Genomic DNA, 23848 nt, shown 5'->3' on the forward strand with positions numbered 1-23848 from the left:
GGGGACAGCAAGGAGTCCTCATGTCAGGTAGTCCTGGGACATGGTCCTAGGGCCCAGGCCAGTTGAAACTGGAGCAGCAGCATGGCCAGGTGGACTGGGGACAGCAAGGAGTCATCATGTCAGGTAGTCCTGGGGCATGGTTCTAGGGCTCAGGTCCTCCGAGAGAGAGAAAGAAAGAGAGAAGGAGAGAATTAGAGAACGCACACTTAGATTTACACAGGACACCGAATAGGACAGGAGAAGTACTCCAGATAAACAAACTGACCCTAGCCCCCGACACATAAACTACTGCAGCATAAATACTGGAGGCTGAGACAGGAGGGGTCAGGAGACACTGTGGCCCCATCCGAGGACACCCCGGACAGGGCCAAACAGGAAGGATATAACCCCACCCACTTTGCCAAAGCACAGCCCCCACACCACTAGAGGGAAATCTTCAACCACCAACTTACCATCCTGAGACAAGGCCGAGTATAGCCCACAAAGATCTCCGACACGGTACAACCCAAGACAGGCCGACCACAACAGTGAATCAACCCACCCAGGTGACGCACCCCCCCCAGGGACGGCACGAGAGAGCCCCAGCAAGCCAGTGACTCAGCCCCGTGACAGGGCTAGAGGCAGAGAATCCCAGTGGAAAAAGGGGAACCGGCCAGGCAGAGACAGCAAGGGCGGTTCGTTGCTCCAGAGCCTTTCCGTTCACCTTCCCACTCCTGGGCCAGACTACACTCAATCATATGACCCACTGAAGAGATGAGTCTTCAGTAAAGACTTAAAGGTTGAGACCGAGTTTGCGTCTCTGACATGGGTAGGCAGACCGTTCCATAAAAATGGAGCTCTATAGGAGAAAGCCCTGCCTCCAGCTGTTTGCTTAGAAATTCTAGGGACAATTAGGAGGCCTGCGTCTTGTGACCGTAGCGTACGTATAGGTATGTACGGCAGGACCAAATCAGAGAGGTAGGTAGGAGCAAGCCCATGTAATGCTTTGTAGGTTAGCAGTAAAACCTTGAAATCAGCCCTTGCTTTGACAGGAAGCCAGTGTAGAGAGGCTAGCACTGGAGTAATATGATCAAATTTTTTGGTTCTAGTCAGGATTCTAGCAGCCGTATTTAGCACTAACTTAAGTTTATTTAGTGCTTTATCCGGGTAGCCGGAAAATAGAGCATTGCAGTAGTCTAACCTAGAAGTGACAAAAGCATGGATTAATTTTTCTGCATCATTTTTGGACAGAAAGTTTCTGATTTTTGCAATGTTACGTAGATGGAAAAAAGCTATCCTCGAAATGGTCTTGATGTGTTCTTCAAAAGAGAGATCAGGGTCCAGAGTAACGCCGAGGTCCTTCAATTGGTCCTTCAACATTTGGTTTTGATTTTCATGTTTACAATTCATGTAACATTCAGTAATCATAATTATTTATGCAGCCAACTGACAATTTTTGGGTACAATTTCATTGACATTGTTACCTTGCTTTTATAATATCAGGATTACAATTTATTTTGACTGCACGTTTTTCCATATTGGAGATGAGTTTTGTTTGGGCTCCTTCCAAGGGGATGAGAGTTCTAGAAGCTGGTGAGTTTTAGGAAGATGAGAGTTTTCTAGTGGGTAATAAATGTTTTTTTTCTTGTTTTTAATTCTTGAGAGCCAGTAGACACCATGTTTATCATTTAGAAGGTGAAGCATTGTAGTTGATTATAATGTGAAATGGAAGTTGTTTTCTGTTGGTGGTAAGCACACTTGTCCAACAAAAATATACAATATATTTGTTGTCTTAAGAGGGAAGGTGTTACAGGTTTTGGTTTTTCCATTTATGTTTTGAGGTTGGACGTTAGCTCGTCAGCACGTACTGATTGGTGCCACCTCGTTAGTCAGTATGCACTCTAAGGAAATGCCATTGATTAAAATAATAATTGGATGCAATATCCAACCCAAAATACCTGTGCTGGCTTGTCCATCTCATTAGTGGGAAGGTGTTTCACCTGAGCTGGTCCAGGTTCTATTTAAGAGTGTCTGGCCCAGTGCTCCAGTAGTCTTGATAGATGTGGAGAGTCAACACCTTTAGTTGCTCTACCTTTTTGGTTTGCTTCCTGTCTTTAAGTTTGGTGTGGGTTTTTTCTTTTGTTTGCCTCTTCTTGGGCAGATTTAGTGGGTCTCATGGTGGGTGTCTTTTATGTCCCAGTTGTTGTCACTTGTCAACTTTCAGTGGGCACCCCCATAGTGTCTTTCAGAGCCCCTCCTAAAAAACAAGCTTGTATTTTGGGTTGGATATTGCATCCAATTATTATTTGAATCAATGGCATTTCCTTAGTGCTCATTAGTTTTTCAGCTGTTAGTCTTCTGTTGTGTACTAAATATTTATTTTTTCTATTTATTTATTAGTTTTTTTCCTGTGAAGCCATTGTGTTGCATCCATGTCTGAAAAGAGCTGTATAAATTAAGCTTGATTTGATTTCAACAAATGAACCCAGTGACTGACCAATCAACAGACTCTTGGTCCATCTTAGTATGAAAAACAGTATCAATACCACTTTTCAAGCCTGCTGAAGGCGTGATGGAGTGGTAACCACCACCGGGCTTGAGGTGGTCTCCCACAGCTCTGCTTATGTCATGTTCTGTGGCCTTGTCATTCCATTTCTTGACTGCCCCTGCAACACAGAAAGAAACACATTTGGTCATATTATATACAACACTCAAAGTAATGGATATGGAGCATCTATGGTCTCAGTGACACATGGCACTTAAATGTGACTTCTGCCATCTGATCACTCCAAGCTGCATTAGGTTCAGATCTACCAAGATGGGCATTTGACATAGTCTGGACGCAGTCAGGCCACCGAATATGCATAAGCAATGTAAAGAGATGGGGTGAATTAGTGGGGGGGGGAGAAACAGACAAAAATGACCTTCATAATAACAAAGAACAAATGTGTGTGCCTGAGGGGAAATTAACTTTCATACAGCTGATAGGGGTGAGAAACTACGCCCACATCAGTGGACAATTTGTACTAATGTAAATAAACATAGATGATGGAACATATTCCATTTTGCAGACGTGATGAACCGCTAAGGGGACATAAATATTTACCATCTAAACCATGTGTGACCTCTCACCTCTCTGGCTGGAGAAGTGTTCTTCCTAACCAGTCCCTCAACAGCTCTCTGACTGAGCTCCACCCTCACTGGGTCTTCAGAGGAGAGGAAGGCTAAGGAGAGATGGAAGGATGAATGGATCAGTCACTCAATAAAGTTTAGAGCTGCTGTCTATGCTGTCTGACAAAGTCATTATTTTACATTACATTTAAGTCATTTAGCAGACGCTCTTATCCAGAGCGACTTACAAATTTTAGTAGTTCATTAAAGGAAATAAGGCTCTATGACTGCTGAATGCCAACTATCTATCACTTAGATCATGTATTTTCAGGTAGAGATACATCCTTGGGACGTTCCTAGCCCATTGAAGTTGACTTTTAAAATGGCTACGGTTAGGGTTTAGGGTAGGGATGTCCCAAGGATTCCAGATAGCATTGACCATTGTGCATTATTCTGTCTCTTTTTTTATAGCAGGTGTAAAAGAAACACAGACAAGACATTCAGAGCGTGGTGTTGCGAGAACAAGCGGTCTTTTGTTAGATAACGGTATGGAGCATGAGAGCCTGAATGTTCTTCACAAGCAAGTTACATCTATCAACATAAGCGCCAAGAGGCGGGGACCCGCCTGAGCGCAACCCCACATACAGATTGTAGTTTAAAAAATAGCATCTAATTATGCCAATCTGTATGTGGGGTTGTTAGAGAAGAACATGATTGTCAGCCCTAACAATCCATTCTAGCACCTCATCAGGCTCTGAAAACGTCTTCATTGATGACGTGTTCCTTCTATTCCAGGGGACAGCAGAGGAACTTCATCGATTCCACTCCTTCATCAATACAAGCAGTAAACATCTGAAATTCACCCTCACCTTTGATGCGCATGAAACAAGTTATCTGGACATTTTATTAAAAGGGAGGGGGTGGCTTTAGCACAGACCTATACAGGAAGCAGATGGACACAAATTCTTTCTTACGCGGAGACAGCTTCCACCCTACACCCCTAAAAAAAACAATTGTAATACTTGAGTAAAGAAAACATTTCAAATGTAAATTTGTCATTTTAATTTTGTAAATTTAAAACCTAACTGTTTGTACTTGTAGGTAATCAGATCGCGACTTCTACTAAGTCTTTAACATAGATTTTCCCTCACAACATTGCACAGAGATAAATCAGACCCAGCCTGAACTGTGTGATGTTGTAGGGAGTTGTAGTTTCTCTAGAGATAAATCAGATCTAGACTGAAATGTGTGATGTAGTAGGGAGTTGTAGTTTCCAACAGGCCAATATTCTACATAGTTTAGCGCATAAAACGTTGTAATTAACTACAATGACCATAATCCACTGCGTTGAGGGACTGGTTAGGAAGAACACTTCTACAGCCAGAGGTGAGAGGTCACATGGTTTAGATGGTAAATACTTATGTCCCCTTGGCAGTTAATTGCGTCAGCAAAAGGTAATATGTTCCATCATCTATGTTTATTTACATTAGTGCAAATTGTCTACTGATATTGGTATAATTTCTCACCCTTCTGGCTGTATGAACGTTAATTTTCCCTCAGACACACATTTGTTCTTTGACATTATGAAGTTAATTTGTGTAAAATGTACTTTTCCCTACTCATTCACATTCAGTGGCCTGACTGTGTCCAAGGCCAATCCTGGTAGATCTGAACCTAATGCAGTTTGGAGTGATCGGATGATCGGGTGTAACTGAGGCCATAGACGCTCCATATCCATTACTTTGAGTGTTTTATATAATATGACTGAATGCGTTTATTTCTGTGTTGCAGGGGCAGTCAAGAAATGGAACAGCAAGGCCACAGAACATGACATAAGCAGAGCTGTGGGCTGTTTACCACTCCACCATGCCTTTAGCAGGCTGGAAAAGTGGGATTGATCTGGTTTATCCTTTGACATGGGATTGATACTGATTTTCATACTCAGAGGGACCAAGAGTCTTTCGATTGGTCAGTCATTGGGTTCATATATACATCTCCATCACTAACTTTAAACATCAGTAAGCTGCTCTGACAGCTGATCATTGCCCATCTGTAAATAGCCACACCCATCTACCTCATCCCCGTATTGTTATTTATTTTTGCTCCTTTGAACCCCAGTATCTCTCCTTGCACATCTATCACTCCAGTGTTTAATTGCTAAATTGTAATTATTTCACCACTATGGCCTATTTATTGCCTTTACCTCCTTACTCCATTTACACACACTGTATATATATTTTTCTGTTGTGTTATTGATGGTACTTTTGTTTATTCCATGTGTAACTGTTGTTTTGTCGCACTGCTTTGCTTTATCTTGGCCAGGTCGCAGTTGTAAATGAGAACTTGTTCTCAAATGGCCTACCTGGTTAAATGAAGGTGAAATAAAAAAAGAACATTTTGTTGTTGAAATCAAATCAAGCTTTATTTATAAAGCACATTTCAGACATGGATGCAACACAATGGCTTCACAGGAAAAAATATATATTTAGTACACAACAAACAGAAGAATAATGAGCACCCTATGGAAATTCCATTGATTCAAATATTAATCGGATGCAATATCCAACCCAAAATATAAGCTAGTTTTTTAGGAGGGGTTCTGAAAGACACTGAGGGTGTCCACTGAAAATTGACTAGTAACAACAACTGGGACCTAAGACACCCACTAAATCTGCCCAAGAAGAGGCAAACAAAAGAAAAACCCACACCAAACTTAAAGACAGGAAGCAAACCAAAAAGGTAGAGCAACTAAAGGTGTTGACCCTCCACATCTATCAAGACAACTGGAGCACTGGGCCAGACACTCTTAAATAGAACCTGGACCAGCTCAGGTGAAACACCTTCCCACTAACGAGATGGACAAGCCAGCTCAAGTGTAACACATACTGACTAACGAGGTGACTCCAATCAGTGCGTCCTAAAGTCCAACCTCAAAACATAAATGGAAAAACCAAAGCCCGTAACACCTTCCCCTTTAAGACAACAAATTAGAGGTCGACCGATTATGATATTTCAACGCCGATACCGATTATTGGAGGACCAAAAAAGCAGAGACCGATTAATCGGACAATTTTTTTATTTATTTATTTGTAATAATGACAATTACATCAATACTGAATGAACACTTATTTTAACCTGATATAATACATCAATAAAATCAATTTAGCCTCAAGTAAATAATGCAAAAACAAAGTGTTGGAGAAGAAAGTAAAAGTGCAATATGTGCCACGTAAAAAAAGCTAATGTTTAAGTTCCTTGCTCAGAACATATGAAAGCTGGAGGTTCCTTTCAACATGAGTCTTCAATATTCCCAGGTAAGAAGTTTTAGGTTGTAATTATTATAGGAATTATAGCACTATTTCCCTCTATATCATTTGTATTTCATTAACCTTTGACTATTGGATGTTCTTATAGGCACTTTAGTATTGACAGTGTAACAGTAAAGCTTCCGTCCCTCTCCTCGACCCTCCCTGGGCTCGAACCAGCAACACAACGACAACAGCCACCACCGAAGCAGCGTTACCCATGCAGAGCAAGGGAAACAACCACCCCAAGGCTCAGAGCGAGTGACGTTTGAAACGCTATTTGCGCACGCTAACTAGCTATTAATTTCACTTCGGTTACACCAGCCTCATCTCGGGAGTTGATAGGCTTGAAGTCATAAACAGCGCAATGCTTCACGCACAACGAAGAGCCGCTGGCAAAATGCACAAAAGTGCTGTTTGAATGAATGTTTACGCACCTGCTTCTGCCTACCACCACGCAGTCAGATACTTAGATATCATCAACCATGTGTAGTTAAGTGATTATGATTAATTGTTTTTTATAAGATAAGTTTAATGGTAGCTAGCAACTTACCTTGGCTTACTGCATTCGCGTAACAGGCAGGCTTATGGAGCACAACGAGAGGGAGGCAGGTCGTTATTGCGTTGGACTAGTTAACTGTAAGGTTGCAAGTTGGATCCCCCGAGCTGACAAGGTGAAAATCTGTCGTTCTACCCCTGAACGAGGCAGATAACCCACCGTTCCTAGGTCGTCATTGAAAATAAGAATGTGTTCTTAACTGACTTGCCTAGTTAAATTAAGGTATAAAAAACAACATTTATATATTTTTTTTAAATCGGACAAAAATATTTGATTTCCGATTGTTATGGAAACTTGAAATCGGCCCTAATTAATCGGCTATTCCGATTAATCGGTCGACCTCTACAACAAATATATCCTACATTTTTGATGGACGAGGTTGCTCACCACCAACAGAAAACAACTTCCATTTCACATGATAAACAACTACAATGCTTCACCTTCACCAATACAAACATGGCGTCTACTGGCTGTCAACAATTAAAAACTGGTATTTCTAAATATTAATATGCAATAGTATTATTTTTTTCACATTTTTCTTTATAGAATCTGAAAACTCACTTGCTTCTAGAACTCTCGTCCACTTTTTATTTAACTAGGCAAGTCAGTTAATTAAGAACAAATTATTATCGACAATGACGGCCCAGGAACAGCGGGTTAACTGCCCTGTTTAGGGGCAGAACAACATATTTTTACCTTGTCAGCTCGGGGATTCGATCCTTTCGGTTACTAGTCCAACGCTCTAACCACTCGGCTATTGAAAGTACGTTGAAATTGCGTTGTTTTAAAGTAATTTAAAAAATGACCCGAAAATACACATTTTAAACAACAACCAAACAAATATTAACGTTGGGCAGAGTTTCAATGACATTTTGCTTGGTGGAGCCCCAATGTCAAAACACAGTTTTAACGTGTCCAAATCAATAACCAATATTCAGAAACAGTTTGGGACAAATTGAAAGCCTAAACATAAAATGTGCTATTTACACAAACATCTGCCACAATAATCATATTACTTGTATTTTATAACAAGCTCCTTATAAACTGTACAAGCACCAGAAACGCTGTTGTTTTGACAAGTAGCAATAAATCACTCATATCAATTAGGGGGGAAATCAGGTTGTACGTGATGTGGAAACGAACACAACTAAAAGAACACATTGAAATGGGAGATATCTTTCACCTCACTGGTTAGAGGACAACCTGCAGAAGACAGTCAGCTATATTTTGGAGAGATGCATTTAAATGTAGGGCTCGCTAAACAAAGGAACGTAACACTTATTTTCATCACTCAACGATATCATGTTGAAATCAATTGTGCGAGAGGAGGGAGATGAGATTGAACGTCCTGTTAAAACTAACAGCTCAAAAACCACACGGAATCTGGGAATAATGTGTACATCCCTGGTTAGAAGACAATTTGTAGAAAACAGATCGCTACATTTTATAGTGTTGCATTTTTATTCAAGTTGGACACCAACATAGTAAACAGCATAACAACTATTTTTGTTAAAAGGCTAATATTCATAACATGCTGAAATCAATTGAACAGGGAGCAAACGTTATGGTTTCAACATTGTGACATTATTAAAATAATACTACTACAATGTTAAAACATTCTACATTGTGACATTAATTCATTGATATCATGAAACAGCTCCTTCATGTATTTTCTGATGATTAATCAGATATCTTTTATCAGAGTATCTCTTCCCACATTGATTACAGCTACAAAGTTTCTCTCCTGTGTGTGTTCTCTGGTGTCGTGTCAGATTGCTAGACTTAGTAAAACTCTTCCCACATTGAGCACAGCTATAAGGTTTCTCTCCTGTGTGTGTTCTCTGGTGTGCTGTCAGGCTGCCAGAAGAAACAAAACTCTTCCCACATTGATTACAGCTAAAATATTTCTCTCCTGTGTGTGTTCTCTTGTGTACAGTCAGAACTCTAGATGAAGCAAAACTCTTCCCACATTGGTTACAGCTATAAGGTTTCTCACCTGTGTGTGTTCTTTGGTGTCTTGTCCGCTTGCTAGAGGTAGTAAAACTCTTCCCACATTGAGCACAGCTATAAGGTTTCTCTCCTGTGTGTGTTCTCTGGTGGTATATCAGGCTGCTTAGCTGAGTAAAACTCTTCCCACATTGATTACAGCTAAAAGGTCTCTCTCCTGTGTGTGTTCTCTGGTGTGCTGTCAGGCCACCAGATGAAACAAAACTCTTCAAACATTGAGCACAGCTATAAGGTTTCTCTCCTGTGTGTGTTCTCTGGTGTGATATCAGGCTGGATGACCGAGTAAAACTCTTCCCACAGTGAGAGCAGCAGTGAGATTTATCACTTGTGTGAATTCTCTGGTGTACCTTTAGTGAACTTGATCTTGAGTAACTCTTCCCACAGTCAAAGCAGCGGTGAGATCTCTTCCCTGTGGATCTCTCCAGGTGTTTCTTGAGGTGTTCTAATGTGGAGAGACTCTTCTCTGCCTTGTCAGCATCATGAGGTTGTTGAGGCTCCCCAGAGGGCCCATGGTAGTCCCGTCTCTCTCCTGTGTGAACAACAAAGTCAGCCAGATGGTTAAAGGCCCACAACAGCAGAAATCCACTGTAAAAGGTCATGCCAATAGCGTAGCCATGATGTTGTACAACAATTGACTAATGAATTGTCTAATAAATGTACTGATTATTTGACATTTGTCTTAAAATTAGCAAGAATAGTCATATTTTGTCTTGTTTTCACATTAGTAGTAACATCTAAGATTGTAGACTAGAAATAAGTTATTCATGTTGTTGACTTTTGGTCTCCAATATAGGTCCATTCTGTGTTTGCAAAGAATTGTGGCATGAGGGCGATGCACATGCAATTTGTTTGTAGAAACTCCATGCTAATGAGGAAACCGATAGTTATGGATGTAGTATATCTGCCTGGAGCAAAAATGGTGAGCAAAGATTTTAGTTTTTCAATATATTCTGAATGTGAACGGGGGAAAACTCAGGGGAGAAACCTCCATTTCCAGGTTGCTTATGAGTGCATTTCACACTACTTTGGATTATAATTGTAAGGCTCGTTTGAATGTCCTGCTTAATATAATGTTTGTGTACATCATCGCAAAAAACCTCTTTGTACTTAAAAAAAACACTTCAACCAGTAAAATGCTCTTTGGCTTTTTCATCAGCCTGACAATGACGGTTTGAACACGGTTTGCCAAATTGGCCCATAACTTCACCTAACAACAAATATAGGAAAATAGCTCTGTGTGTTGTATAATAGCCTATCCATCAAGGAACAGTTCTGTACACATTATGACCAAAGTAGGGATGTTGGATCCAACGTGGAGCACGGCATAACTGTCTTTACCAGAGTAATGAATGAAGAAGCACTTTTGTTGTTGTTGCATGTCGTGATGTTTGTCATTTGACTGTCATTCAGAAAATGATTTATTGGATCAGCTGATGATAGTTGAACATGTGACTAACAAAATAGTTAAAGTATTAAGAATTATGTGTAATTATTGAAGACCCGCATTAATGACAGTATCCATTTGGGTGTTGTCAATAAAGTTACGATATTTGTTTATTTTATTTATATTTCACCCTTATTTAACCAGGTAGGCCAGTTGAGAATAAGTTCTCATTTACAACTGTGACCTGGCCAAGATAAAGCAAAGCGACAAAAACAACACAGAGTTACACTTGGGATAAACAAATGAACAGTCAATAACACAATATAAAAAACTATATACAGTGTGTGCAAATGGAGTAAGGAGGAAAGGCAATAAATGGGCCATAGTAGCGAAGTAATTACAATTTAGCAAATTAACACTGGAGAGATATATGTGCAGATGATTATGTGCAAGTAGAAATACTGGTGTTCAAAAGAGCAAAAAAAGTAAATAAAAACATGGGGTAGGTAGTTGGATGGGCTATTTACAGATGGGCTGTGTACAGCTACAGCGATCGGTAAGCTGCTCAGATAGCTGATGCTTAAAATTAGTGAGGGAGATATAAGTCTCCAACTTCAGTGATTTTTGCAATTCGTTCCAGACATTGGCAGCAGAGAACTGGAAGGAAAGGAGGCCAAAGGAGGTGTTGGCTTTCACATTGTAGGATTTTTTATGAATTTATTTGCAAATTATGGTGGAAAATAAGTATTTGTTCACCTACAAACAAGCAAGATTTCTGGCTCTCACAGACCTGTAACTTATTCTTTAAGAGGCTCCTCTGTCCTCTACTCGTTACCAGTATTAATGGCACCTGTTTGAACTTGTTATCAGTATAAAAGACACCTGTCCACAACACCAAACAGTCACACTCCAAACTCCACTATGGCCAAGACCAAAGAGCTGTCAAAGGACACCAGGAACAAAATTGTCACACTGGCAGCATCGCCTGAACCTAAAAGACGGACATCGCCATCTGCTGACTGGAGTGGGCAACACAGTTGAGGAACAAAAAGTTTATTTTTAATTTATTTCATAAAAGTTGATTATATTAAGTCATTCAAAGAGAAGCATGTCTTGATTGAGTCATTTGTAATGAGTGATAATTTAAAACAAACTTTACACCCACTACATATTTCCATTGAACCATACTTCTAACATGGACCATTTTCACCCCAGAGGTATATCTTTTATCATAGCCAAAATGTGGTTCATTCGATTCTTCCAATTTTTCATGACTTTGTCAATCAACTGGTTCTTATTAAATCTAAATCATGGTTTGGTGTTTTTGTATCAAAATGGACTTTTAACAAATTCAAATCCTTTGGAGTCATTTTGACCCCAGGCAAAAGCACCTTTGATAAATGGGCTGTTTATTTCTAATCAAAATCAAATCACGTACATGCGTTTAGCAGATGTTTTTGAGGGGGTAAAGAAATGCTTGTTTCCCCAGCTCCGACAGTGCAGTAATATCTAACAATTAATAGCATACAATTTCACAACATTTACCCAATACACAAAAAATCTAAGTATTTGAATCTAGGTTTCTCTGTAGACATGATCCATCCTACCAGAGGGTGGAGGGGCTCCTGTTTCAGTGGTTTGACCAGATAGACACCTGCAGAGACAGTATAGTGCCTCCCATGTACTCTCCTAAAATTAGATTTTTCTATACCACGCATCACGTGACTGTGTACAAAACTACCAGCGGTAGAAACCTCAGCCAGCAGTAGAAAACTCTGCCAGCGGTATACAGTTTATTCGGAAAGTTTTCAGAACCCTTCACCTTTTCCACATTTTGTTACGTTACAGTCTTATTCTAAAATTGAAATGTTTTCCCTCCTCATCAAATGACACAAAATAACCCATAATGACAAACCAAAAACAGGTTTTTGAAAAAAGGGGTGTATCCTTAAGAGGTTTTAATCATTGATACATAAAAGGCCTGATTGGTGGAGTGCTGCAGAGATGGAAGAACCTTCCAGAAGGACAACCATCTCCACAGATGAGCTCTGGAGCTCTATCAGAGTGACCATTGGGTTCTATGATGAAGGCCCTTCTCCCCCATTTGCTCAGTTTGGCCAGGCGGCCAGCTCTAGGAAGAGTCTTGGTGGTTCCAAACTACTTCCATTAAAGAATGATGGTGGCTATTCTGTTCTTGGCGACCTCCAATGCTACAGACATTTTTGGTACCCTTCCCCAGATCTGTGCCTCGACACAATCCTGTCTCTGAGCTCTACGGACAATTTCTTTGACCTCATTGCTTGGTATTTGCTCTGACATGCATTGTTAACTGTGGGACCTTAAATAGACAGGTATAATCATAAACAATGTGATTTCATGTGGCATAAACAAAAACACAAATTCTCAATCAAAAAGAAGTCAGAATACAGCGCCTTTATTCTCTCATGTGATTTCAGGTTCTCTGACTGGAAAAATGTCCTTCCACACTGTCCTTCAGGCTCCTTAACCAGATAAAACTCTTTCCACACTGGGAACATAGAAAATGTTTCTCCTCTGTGCATTCTCTCATGCTCCTTCAGGCTCCCTAACAAGGTAAAAGTATTTTTACACTGGGAGCAGTGCTAAGGCTTTTCTCCTGTGTGCATGCTCTTTTAGATGCCCTGTCTGAGTAAAACTTTTTTCACAATGGGAACATTGGAATGGCTTTTCTCCTGTGTGTGTCCTCTCATGCAGTTTTAGGTTCCTTAACCAGCAAAAACTATTTTCACAGTGGGAGCAGTGGTATTGTCTCACTGGTTTGGGCGTCTCTGGGTCTGGTTCCCCTTGAAGGACTCTTCCCGCTGTCAGAGTGAGAGTCTGGTCTCTCTCCTGCCAAAGACAGCGTATCTCGTTAAACAGAGACCTGAATGAAACCTCCACATGATAAAAAGATCTTCCTATGAGGTTTAATCTAGACTAGATCCCTCAATAAAAGAGCAGAACTGGTCATTACAGAGTGGCTGTAGTGCTTTGTAGGCTGGGTAAATCCATTTGAATTCAATATATTTTTGACAGCATCCCTTTTGATTAAAAAAAGCTTTCCTTACATGTTTGACTATGGAAGAAGTGGTAAGAAAGTGTCTTCATGTAACTGAATGTAAAAACATTCATGAGATATACAGTACCAGTCAAAAGTTTGGACACCTAGTCATTCATGGGTTTTTCTTTATTTTTTACTATTTTCTACATTGTAGAATAATAGTGAAGACATCAAAACTATGAAATAACACACAGGGAATCATGTAGTAACCAAAAAAAGTGGTAAACAAATCCAAATATATTTTAGATTATTCAAAGTAGCCACCCTTTGCCTTGATGACAGCTTTGCACACTCTTGGCAGTGTCTCAAACAGCTTCACCATATGCTGAGCACTTGTTGGCTGCTTTTCCTTCACTCTGCGGTCCAAACCATCTCAATTGGGTTGAGGTCGGGTGATTGTGGAGGCCGGGTCATCTAATGCAGCACTCCATCACTCTCCTTTTTGGTCAAATAGCCCTTACACAGCCCGGAGGTGTGTGGGGTCATTGTCCTGTTGAAAAGAAAAGATAGTCCCACTAAGTGCAAACCAGGTGGGATGGCGTATCGCTTCAGAATGCTGTGGTAGACAGACAGGTGTGTGCCTTTCCAAATCATGTCCAATCAATTTAATTTACCACAGGTGGACTCCAAACAAGTTGTAGAAACATCTCAACGATGATCAATGGAAACAGTATGCACCTGAGATCAATTTCAAGTCTCATAGCAAATGGTCTGAATACTTATGTAAATAAGGTATCTGTTTTTTCTTTAATAAATGTGACATGTTTTCTACAAACCCACTTTACATTTTTCATTATGAGGTATTGTGTGTACAGTTGTGGCAAAAAGTTGAGAATGACACAAATATTAATTTTCAGTCTGCTGCCTCCATTTGTATGATGGAAATTTGCATATACTCCAGAATGTTATGAAGAGTGATCAGATGAATTGCAATTAATTGCAAACTGAATCCCCCAAAAACATTTCCACTTTGTTTCAGCCCTGCCACAAAAGGACCAGCTGACATCATGTCAGTGATTCTCTCGTTAACACAGGTGTGCGTGTTGACGAGGACAAGGCTGGAGATCACTCTGTCATGCTGACTGAGTTCGAATAACAGACTGGAAGCTTCAAAAGGAGGGTGGTGCTTGGAATCATTGTTCTTCCTCTGTAATCCATGGTTACCTGCGAGGAAACACGTGCCGCCATCATTGCTTTGCACAAAAAGGGCTTCACAGGCAAGGATATTGTTGCCGGTAAGATTGCACCTAAATAAACCATTTATCGGATCATCAAAAACTTCAAGGAGAGCGGTTCAACTGTTGTGAAGGCTTCAGGGCGCCAAAGAAAGTCCAGCCAGCACCAGGACAGTCTCCTAAAATTGATTCAGCTGCGGGATCGGAGCACCACCAGTACAGAGCTTGCTCAGGAATGGCAGCAGGCAGGTGTGAGTGCATCTACACACACAGTGAGGCGAAGACTTTTGGAGGATGGCCTGGTGTCAATTAGGGCAGCAAAGAAGCCACTTCTCTCCAGGAAAAACATCAGGGACAGACTGATATACTGCAAAAGGTACAGAGATTGGACTGCTGAGGACTGGGGTAAAGTCATTTTCTCTGATGAATCCCCTTTCCGATTGTTTCGGGCATCAGGAAAAAAGCTTGTCCGGAGAAAACAAGGTGAGCGCTTACCATCAATCCTGTGTCATGCCAACCGTAAAGCATCCTGAGACCATTCATGTGTGGGGTTGCTTCTCAGCCAAGGGAGTGGGCTCACTCACAATTTTGCCTAAGAACACAGCCATGAATAAAGAATATTACCAACACATCCTCTGAGAGCAACTTCTCCCAACCTCGAGGAACAGGTTGGTGATGAACAATGCCTTTTCAAGCATGATGGAGCACCTTGCCATAAGCCAAAAGTGATAACCAAGTGGCTCGGGGAACAAAACATCGATATTTTGGGTCCATGGCCAGGAAACTCCCCAGACCTTAATCCCATTGTGAACTTGTGGTCAATCCTCAAGAGGAGGGTGGACAAACAAAAACCCACAAATTCTGACAAACTCCAAGCATTGATTATGCAAGAATGGGCTGCCATCAGATGTGGCCCAGAAGTTAATTGACAGCATGTCAGGGCGGATTGCAGAGGTCTTGAAAAAGAAGCGTCAACACTGCAAATATTGACTCTTTGCATCAACTTCATGTAATTGTAAATTATAGATGGGCTATGTACAGGTGCAGTAATCTGTGAGCTGCTCTGACAGCTGGTACTTAAAGCTAGTGAGGGAGATAAGTGTTTCCAGTTTCAGAGATGTTTGTAGTTCGTTCCAGTCATTGGCAGCAGAGAACTGGAAGGAGAGGTGGCCAAAGGAAGAATTGAGGGCCAGCTCGAGGGCCAGCCAACGAGAGTGTACAGGTCGCAGTGGTGGGTAGTATATGGGGCTTTGGTGACAAAACGGATGGCACTGTGAAAGACTGCATCTAATTTATTGGACATGATTTGGAAAGGCACACACCTGTCTGTCTACCACAGCATTCTGAAGCGATACGCCATCCCACCTGGTTTGCACTTAGTGGGACTATCTTTTCTTTTTGTAAATGACATTGCTGAAGTTGAGGATTGATAGGATGGTCATTGTGAACTTGTGGTCAATCCTCAAGAGGAGGGTGGACAAACAAAAACCCACAAATTCTGACAAACTCCAAGCATTGATTATGCAAGAATGGGCTGCCATCAGATGTGGCCCAGAAGTTAATTGACAGCATGTCAGGGCGGATTGCAGAGGTCTTGAAAAAGAAGCGTCAACACTGCAAATATTGACTCTTTGCATCAACTTCATGTAATTGTAAATTATAGATGGGCTATGTACAGGTGCAGTAATCTGTGAGCTGCTCTGACAGCTGGTACTTAAAGCTAGTGAGGGAGATAAGTGTTTCCAGTTTCAGAGATGTTTGTAGTTCGTTCCAGTCATTGGCAGCAGAGAACTGGAAGGAGAGGTGGCCAAAGGAAGAATTGAGGGCCAGCTCTCGAGGGCCAGCCAACGAGAGTGTACAGGTCGCAGTGGTGGGTAAGTATATGGGGCTTTGGTGACAAAACGGATGGCACTGTGAAAGACTGCATCTAATTTATTGGACATGATTTGGAAAGGCACACACCTGTCTGTCTACCACAGCATTCTGAAGCGATACGCCATCCCACCTGGTTTGCACTTAGTGGGACTATCTTTTCTTTTTGTAAATGACATTGCTGAAGTTGAGGATTGATAGGATGGTCAGTTTTACAAGGGCATGTTTGGCAGCATGAGTTAAGGATGCTTTGTTGCGAAATAGGAAGTTCATTCTAGATGTAACTTTGGATTGGAGATGTTTGATGTGAGTCTGGAAGGAGAGTTTACAGTCTAACCAGACACCTAGGTATTTGTAGTTGTCCACATATTCTAAGTCAGAGCAGTCCAGAGTAGTGATGTTGGACAGGCGGGCAGGTGCAGGCAGCGATCGGTTGAAGAGCATGCATTTAGTTTTACTTGTATTTAAGAGCAATTGGAGGCCACGGAAGGAGAGTTTTATGGCATTGAAGCTCGCCTGGAGGGTTGTTAATACAGTGTCCAAAGAAGGGCCAGAAGTATACAGAATGGTGTTGTCGTGTCTTTGGCTATGCCGGATTAATTGCTAAAACATGCTATTCTATAAAATAATTTATCCGTAATTAATATCACCTGATTGAGCTAATCATGTAAATGTAATTAACTAGAGTCGGGCACCACAAAATAATATTTATAGAGCTGTTATCTTCCGAATAAACTCTTAAAGATCTAGTAATATTTTACATCAATAGCAGTCAATATCAATCATCATCTTACTTCAGTCTCATAATCTGAAAGTTGTCAATTCTTGGTTTTCTGCAAGAACCCTGGCAAACAATTTGAATCAGCAATACAAAATTGGGTTGACTTATTTATTTACTAAATACCTAATTAATCACACAGAATTCACATACACAAAGAATGAATTATACCTGGATAATTCTTTACGTCATAGAAAAACGTCCCTCGCGGGCGGAACAGATATGACAGCTTGTTACACAAAGGAAAAGGGGCTGGGTTGAGTGGGAAGACAGGAACCAAGAGCGGGAAGACAGGAACCAAGGTGAAGCTGTGCTATCGTAAATACAGTATCTTATGAATTCTAAATTACCACCCATTTGGAAAAGGAAAATGCAATAAATATTTACTCTGAGCTGCGCTTCAGTAGGTTGGTGGTAGATGGAAGGCCGTGTTGCCAAACCAAGTCCTCTGAAGAATGTCTCTGGTGGTCACTTGGATAAGTTGTAGTAATGTCGTTGTGTGGTAGATGGGATACTCTGTCTGTTCCTTCCTAACCTGCGTTTGCAGCTGCGGTCACTAACTCAACGGCCAGGAGGTATCATTTCTGTTTCCACTTCACTTTCCACTGTAGAGTTTGTAATCTTATCATTGGTGAGAATGTCTCAGATGACATCATATTCATGAAGTGCCACCGCATATATTCAACTGTTCGGATTACCAGAATATAGTTAATTTCCCCCCACATACTGATGTTCCCAGAATCTCTATGTTAACCAAGGTTTTAAAAAAATGTAACCTCAGTAGGTTAAAGAAGGGAAATGGGGGAAGAGGTATTTATGACTGTCATAAACCTATCCCCCAGGCCAACGTCATGACAGCGTCTTCTGCGTAGAGGTGGATCAGAGACTCACCAGCAGTAAGAGCGACATCATTGATGTATACAGAGAAGAGAGTCGGTCCAGAATTTAACCCTGTGGCAACCCCATAGAGACTGCCAGAGGCCCGGACAACAGATCCTCCGATTTGAAACACTGAACTCTATCAGAGAAGTAGTTGGTGAACCAGACGAGGCAATCATTTGAGAAACCAAGGCTGTCGAGTCTGCTGAAGAGGATTTGGTGAATGACAGAGTCAAAAGTATTGGCCACATCAATGAATACGGCTGCACAGTGCTGTTTCTTATCGATGGCGGTTAAGATATTGTTTAGGACCTTGAGCGTGGCTGAGGTGCAACCATGACCAGCTCTGAAACCAGATTGCATAGCGGAGAAGGTATGGTGGGATTTGAAATGGTCGGTAATCTGTTTGTTGACTTGGCTTTCGAAGACCTTAGAAAGGCAGGGTAGGATAGATATAGGTCTGTAGCAGTTTGGGTCAAGAGTGTGTCCCCCTTTGAAGAGGGGGATGACCGCAGCTGCTTTCCAATCTCTGGGAATCTCAGACGACATGAAAGAGAGGTTGAACAGGCTAGTAACAGGATGAGGTGCGCATTCGCAAAAAAGTTGTTGCTTTTTCGTGCCGTTGCTCCAACGTGTACCTAACCATAAACTTCAATGCTTTTCTTAAAATCAATACACAGAAGTATATATTTTTAAACCTGCATATTTAGCTAAAATAATTCCAGGTTAGCAGGTAATATTAACCAGGTGAAATGTTCTTTGCACGCAGAGTCAGGGTATATGCAACAGTTTCGGCAGCCTGTCTCATTGCGAACTAATTTGCCAGAATTTTACGTAATTATGACATAACATTGAAGGTTGTGCAATGTAACAGGAATATTTAGACTTAGGGATGCCACCCGTTAGATAAAATACGGAACGGTTCCGTATTTCACTGAAAGAATAAACGTGATAGTTTCCGGATTTTACCATATTAATGACCAAAGGCTCGTGTTTCTGTGTGTTTATTATAATTAAGTCTATGATTTGATAGAGCAGTCTGACTGAGCGGTGGTAGGCAACAGCAGGCTCGTAAGCATTCATTCAAACAGCACTTTCGTGCGTTTCGCAAGCAGCTCACCAGCAACTTCAAGCATTGAGCTGTTTATGACTTCAAGCCCGTCAACTCTCGAGATTAGGCTGGTGTAACCGATGTGAAATGGCTAGCTAGTTAGCGGGGTGCACGCTAATAGTGTTTCAAACATCACTCGCTCTGAGACTTTGCTCTGCAAGTGCCGCGGATTTTGTGGAGTGATGGGTAACGCTGCTTCGAGGGTGGCTGCTGTCGATGTGTTCCTGGTTCAAGCCCAGGTAGGGGCAAGGATAGGGACGGAAGCTATACTGTTACACTGGCAATACCAAAGTGCCTATAAGAACATCCAATAGTCAAAAGGTATATGAAATACAAATCGTATAGAGAGAAATAGTCCTATAATTCCTATAATAACTACAACCTAAAACGTTTTACATGGGAATATTGAAGACTCATGTTAAAAGGAACCTCTTTAGGCCAGGGGGCAGTATTTTGATGTTTGGATGAAAAACGTGCCAAACGTGCCTAAAGTAAACTGCCTATTTCTCAGGCCCAGAAGCTAGAATATGCATATAATTGGCAGATTAGGATAGAAAACACTCTAAAGTCCCAAACTGTCAAAATATTGTCTGTGAGTATAAAATAACTGATATTGCAGGCGAAACCCTGAGGAAAATCCACTCAGGAAGTGCTGTTTTTCTGAAACTACTCTTTTCCATTGCAAGCCTATCCTCCATTTAAAGGGACATCAACCAGATTCCTTTCCCTATGGCTTCCACAAGGTGTGAACCGTCTTTAGACACAGTTTCAGGCTTTTATTCCGAAAAATGAGCGAGAATGATCACATAGCATCAGTGGATAGCCAGATGTCCTCAGATTTGTGCATGCGTGTGCGCCGGGAGCGAGACCTTTTCTTTCTCTCTTCTATTGAAAAGGCCCGAGGGTTGATTATAAAAACGTTTCACATGTTTCTACGAACTTTCCGGATACTATTTGGAATTTTCGTCTGCCCGTCGTGACTGCACGAGCCTGTGGATTACTGAGCAAAACGCGCCAACCAAATAAAGATTCTCTTAATATCCAAAAACCTTCATCGAACAAAACAAACATTTATTGTGTAACTGGGAGTCTCGTGTGTGCAAACATACAAAGATAATCAAAGTTAAGCGATTAATTTTATTGCTTTTCTGACTTTTTCTGATCTACTTTGCTGCTGGCTCTCTGCTGAGAGCTGTCCTCAAATAATCGCATGGTTTGCTTTCACCGTAAAGCCTTTTTTAAATCTGACACGCCGCCTGGATTAACAACATGTTAAGTGGTGTTTTGGTGTATTGCACTTGTGATTTCATGAAAATTAAATATTTTTAGTAATTTCATTTGAATTTGGCGCTCTGCAATTCACAGGATGTCGATGAAAATGATCCCGCTAAAGGGATCTGTGCGACAAGAGGTTAAAAGGAACCACCAGCTTTCATATGTTCTCATGTTCTGAGCAAGAAACTTAAATGTTAGCTTTCTTACATGGCACATATTGCACTTTTACTTTCTTCTCCAATACTTTGTTTTTGCATTATTTAAATGAAATGGAACCCGTTTCATTATTTATTTGAGGCTAAATTGATTTGATTTACGTATTATATTAAGTTAAAATAAGCGTTAATTCAGTATTGTTGTAATTGTCATTATTACAAATAAATTAAATAAAACATGCAAAAAAAAAAAGGCCAATTAATCGGTATTGGTTTTTTTTGGCCCGCCAATAATCGGTATCGGTATTGAAAAATCATAATCGGTCGACCTCTAGTTACTATGGTTACTGTTGTTCCATATTGTGAATGTTATCCAATTTGTTACTATGGGTTACAGCAGTATGGCCTAATACATTTTTGACATAAAATAATTTGCATTTCTTTTTGTTGGTTCAAAATGGTCCATGGTATAACCTTAAAACATTTCTCATTCCGTTGTCGTTGGAGTGAGGCTTAGCCTACTGGTGAAGGGAGTCTCGTTCAAATTGGAAAATTATTTGGCTGGAGGGAAGGTTGTGCCAAATCCTGTCGTTTGTAAGGAACCCAGAATTGAGGAACCTGATGGTTTATCAGAAAAGTACCCTACAGTATTCCCAGCATGTGCCGTTACACATGCTCGGTCTAAGAAATTGGCCGGGAGCAAGTCTAGTGTTGAGGATGTCAGCGATCCCACCATGGTCAATCTGTCCGAGACGTTTATGGGTGATCCTGATTTAGGTAAACCTCCTGAGTTTACCGCTCCTTCGAAAACCCCAAAGGTGAGAGTTTTTAGAACCTCTGAATGAAGAGAGGATCCCTACAGTTGACACTTGGATGTCTAGGAAGCAGCTGATTGCTGAACAGATTAAAGATGTTTCTAGAAAGCAGAAGAGTGATGAAAAGAGTAAAGATGTTTCTAGGAAGCAGCAGATTGATGAACAGAGTGAAGATGTTTCCCTCTCTCCTCTTTTTGCTGAGATACATGCAGAAGTAGAGTTTAATGAAGTTAGTTTGCCAGAGGACAGGTAAACCAAACCAAGCTGACCCAGTTGCACCTTTGCAGCCTATTCCTGCTATTGACAAACCTTTCATCAGGGTTCTGGTGGACTGTGTTGGTCCTTTGCCAAAAGCCAAGAGTGGTAAGCATTTCAGTTAACTAGTGATAGACTATTTATAATGCAGACATGATATAGTAGTTCATATGCATCTGGTTGAGTGACATTTTTAACTTGGATGTAAAAAAAACAACAACACTGTCCTACATTTTAGCACAGCAGGCCAAGTAGTTCTATACTCAGGTGGGCGCTCCCTCAACATTATCAGGACAGAGAAACCAGACATGCTCATTGCACACAAGGAGAACTACAAACAAAAAGACAAAGAAAAAAAATGGACAAATCTTGTAAATGGTGGTTCTGAAATAAACCAAAACTGGTTTCTCACAAGTGTAGCAGGTTTTGAACAGACAATGTTTCCCCCCGAGAATGACAACGGTAAATGACTGTAATTAATACATGCATTAACAGAAATGAATGTAACCAAATTACAGGAAGTAACGGTACTACTGGTGACATTTGTAATGGGGAACTGATCAAATAAACTCAATCAATTCACACAATGAAACAATGAAGGAGCAAGAATCGGTGGAAGCCAGCAAAGGATATTCTGAAGAGAGACTCGCATATAACTTCACCACACAACCCTCCCCTTCTTCTTGTCTCAACATTTTTAATAATATTCAAGAGACATTATCTTCACACATATTTGAGATGCTTTTCACTGACAGCCGCAACTCAATAATCAGCGAAGCCTATTGCCACACGCACTGCCCAAATAGACATAAGCCTACAAGCTAGTGATTTGAAACCATGCATAGCCATTTCTTTTTTAAAGAAGCAAATTATCCCCGATTCCTCATTTGGGCAAATTTAGTTTCATTTACTTCCGTATTGGACACACCACTATGTCATTTCTCTCCTGTTCTATTAGACCCACCACTATGTAATTTATATTAGACCCTTCTCAAATATATATGTTAATAAGTCACTTTCTGGAAACGGAACGGAGAAAACAAGGGGTAGCTTGTTCTCTACGTTGTCTGATTCTAGGCATATCAGTCATCATCCTGGGGCCCTCCGTTGAAGAGGTACTGACGAGCCAACTCCAAAGTTAAAAACAAATTTAAGGTGATACTTACTGGTGTTAATCAGATATATCTCCTCCTCTTCATCTTTCAATGTGACAGTAATCTCTCCTTCCTCTTTCACTCCAAAAACAGCATCCTCTTCCTTCACGGTAACATCCTCCTCCTCTTTCACTCTGAACACGTCTTCCTCTTCTTTCACTGTAACGTCGTTCTCCTTTTTATTCACAGTAACAGCCTCGCCCACCACTTCTTTTTTTACGGTGACATCCTCTTCTTCCTTCTCCTCTTTCACGACAATGTTCAGCCCCAGAGCTTCTTTCTGCGTCCACCAGACCTCCTCTTCTTTAACAGGAGGGGAGAAGTTTAGGGAGCTCATGTTCGGGGATGTTAGCTAGCTAGCTAGCTATCATTAGCGACTAGGCTAGTGCTAACTTAACCAGCCAGCTACTATAGCTGACTAATACAAAATAACGTAATATTATATTAAATAGGTTAACAAGTAGATACGACAGAAGTGTGTGTACAACACAGTACCTAATATACACCGAAAGCGTATAAATAGCTTGAATCTTTCGGCTATGTTGGCTAGCAAGCTACGGAGGTGGTTGACGAGCTGTTTCTGAAGAACTGTCCACTAGATTATACGTCACGCTGGCAGCATCGCCTAAAAGACGCACATCACCGTCTGCTGACTGGAGGGGAAACGCATTTGAGGATCATAAGATTATTTTCAATTAATTAAATTAAATAATACTATTATATTGACACATACAAAGACAGGAAAGTGTTGATTGATTAGTGCGAATAAAAAATGTTTACTACAGCACATGTAAGGCAGTTTCATTAAGTCATACTAAATAAGTAGCTAGCTACTGTAGGTCTATACTGCTCCTACATGGTGTAACAATACATCATGTAGATGTATATATTGAACAGACTAGGTCTATACTGCTCCTACATGGTGTAACAATACATCACGTAGATGTATATATTG

The 23848-nt window shown here is 40.8% G+C and overlaps 1 protein-coding gene across 6 annotated transcripts; it reads right to left on the reverse strand.

Annotated features, from left to right (window-relative positions):
- Window positions 1–95: 95 nt before the first annotated feature.
- LOC124015802 (zinc finger protein 180-like) lies at window positions 96–23499 on the reverse strand. 6 transcript variants are annotated; one of them, XM_046331278.1, is made up of 5 exons: window positions 22906–23497; window positions 8951–9490; window positions 3112–3203; window positions 2526–2645; window positions 96–156 (listed from the first exon to the last, which is right to left on the reverse strand). In XM_046331278.1, the coding sequence occupies exons 1-4, from the start codon at window positions 23228–23230 to the stop codon at window positions 2601–2603; spliced, it is 1002 nt and encodes a 333-aa protein (XP_046187234.1). In that variant the 5' UTR covers window positions 23231–23497; the 3' UTR covers window positions 96–156; window positions 2526–2600. The 6 variants fall into 6 exon arrangements, with proteins under 6 accessions (XP_046187234.1, XP_046187237.1, XP_046187238.1 ...); XM_046331281.1 differs by having other exon boundaries at window positions 9309–9490; window positions 22906–23496; XM_046331282.1 differs by lacking the exon at window positions 8951–9490 and having other exon boundaries at window positions 22906–23499.
- Window positions 23500–23848: the final 349 nt, after the last annotated feature.

The sequence above is a fragment of the Oncorhynchus gorbuscha genome, linkage group LG26 (genome assembly GCF_021184085.1).
Source record: "Oncorhynchus gorbuscha isolate QuinsamMale2020 ecotype Even-year linkage group LG26, OgorEven_v1.0, whole genome shotgun sequence".
Taxonomy (NCBI): domain Eukaryota; kingdom Metazoa; phylum Chordata; class Actinopteri; order Salmoniformes; family Salmonidae; genus Oncorhynchus; species Oncorhynchus gorbuscha.

Excerpts from the sequence above, each read along its gene's own strand:
- LOC124015802 (XM_046331277.1), bottom strand. The coding sequence starts at position 23,230 with ATGAGCTCCCTAAACTTCTCCCCTCCTGTTAAAGAAGAGGAGGTCTGG. Across the intron at positions 9,491-22,905 it reads GATATATCTGATTAACACCA|GAGAGAGACGGGACTACCAT; the intron begins GTAAGTATCACC and ends TTGTTCACACAG.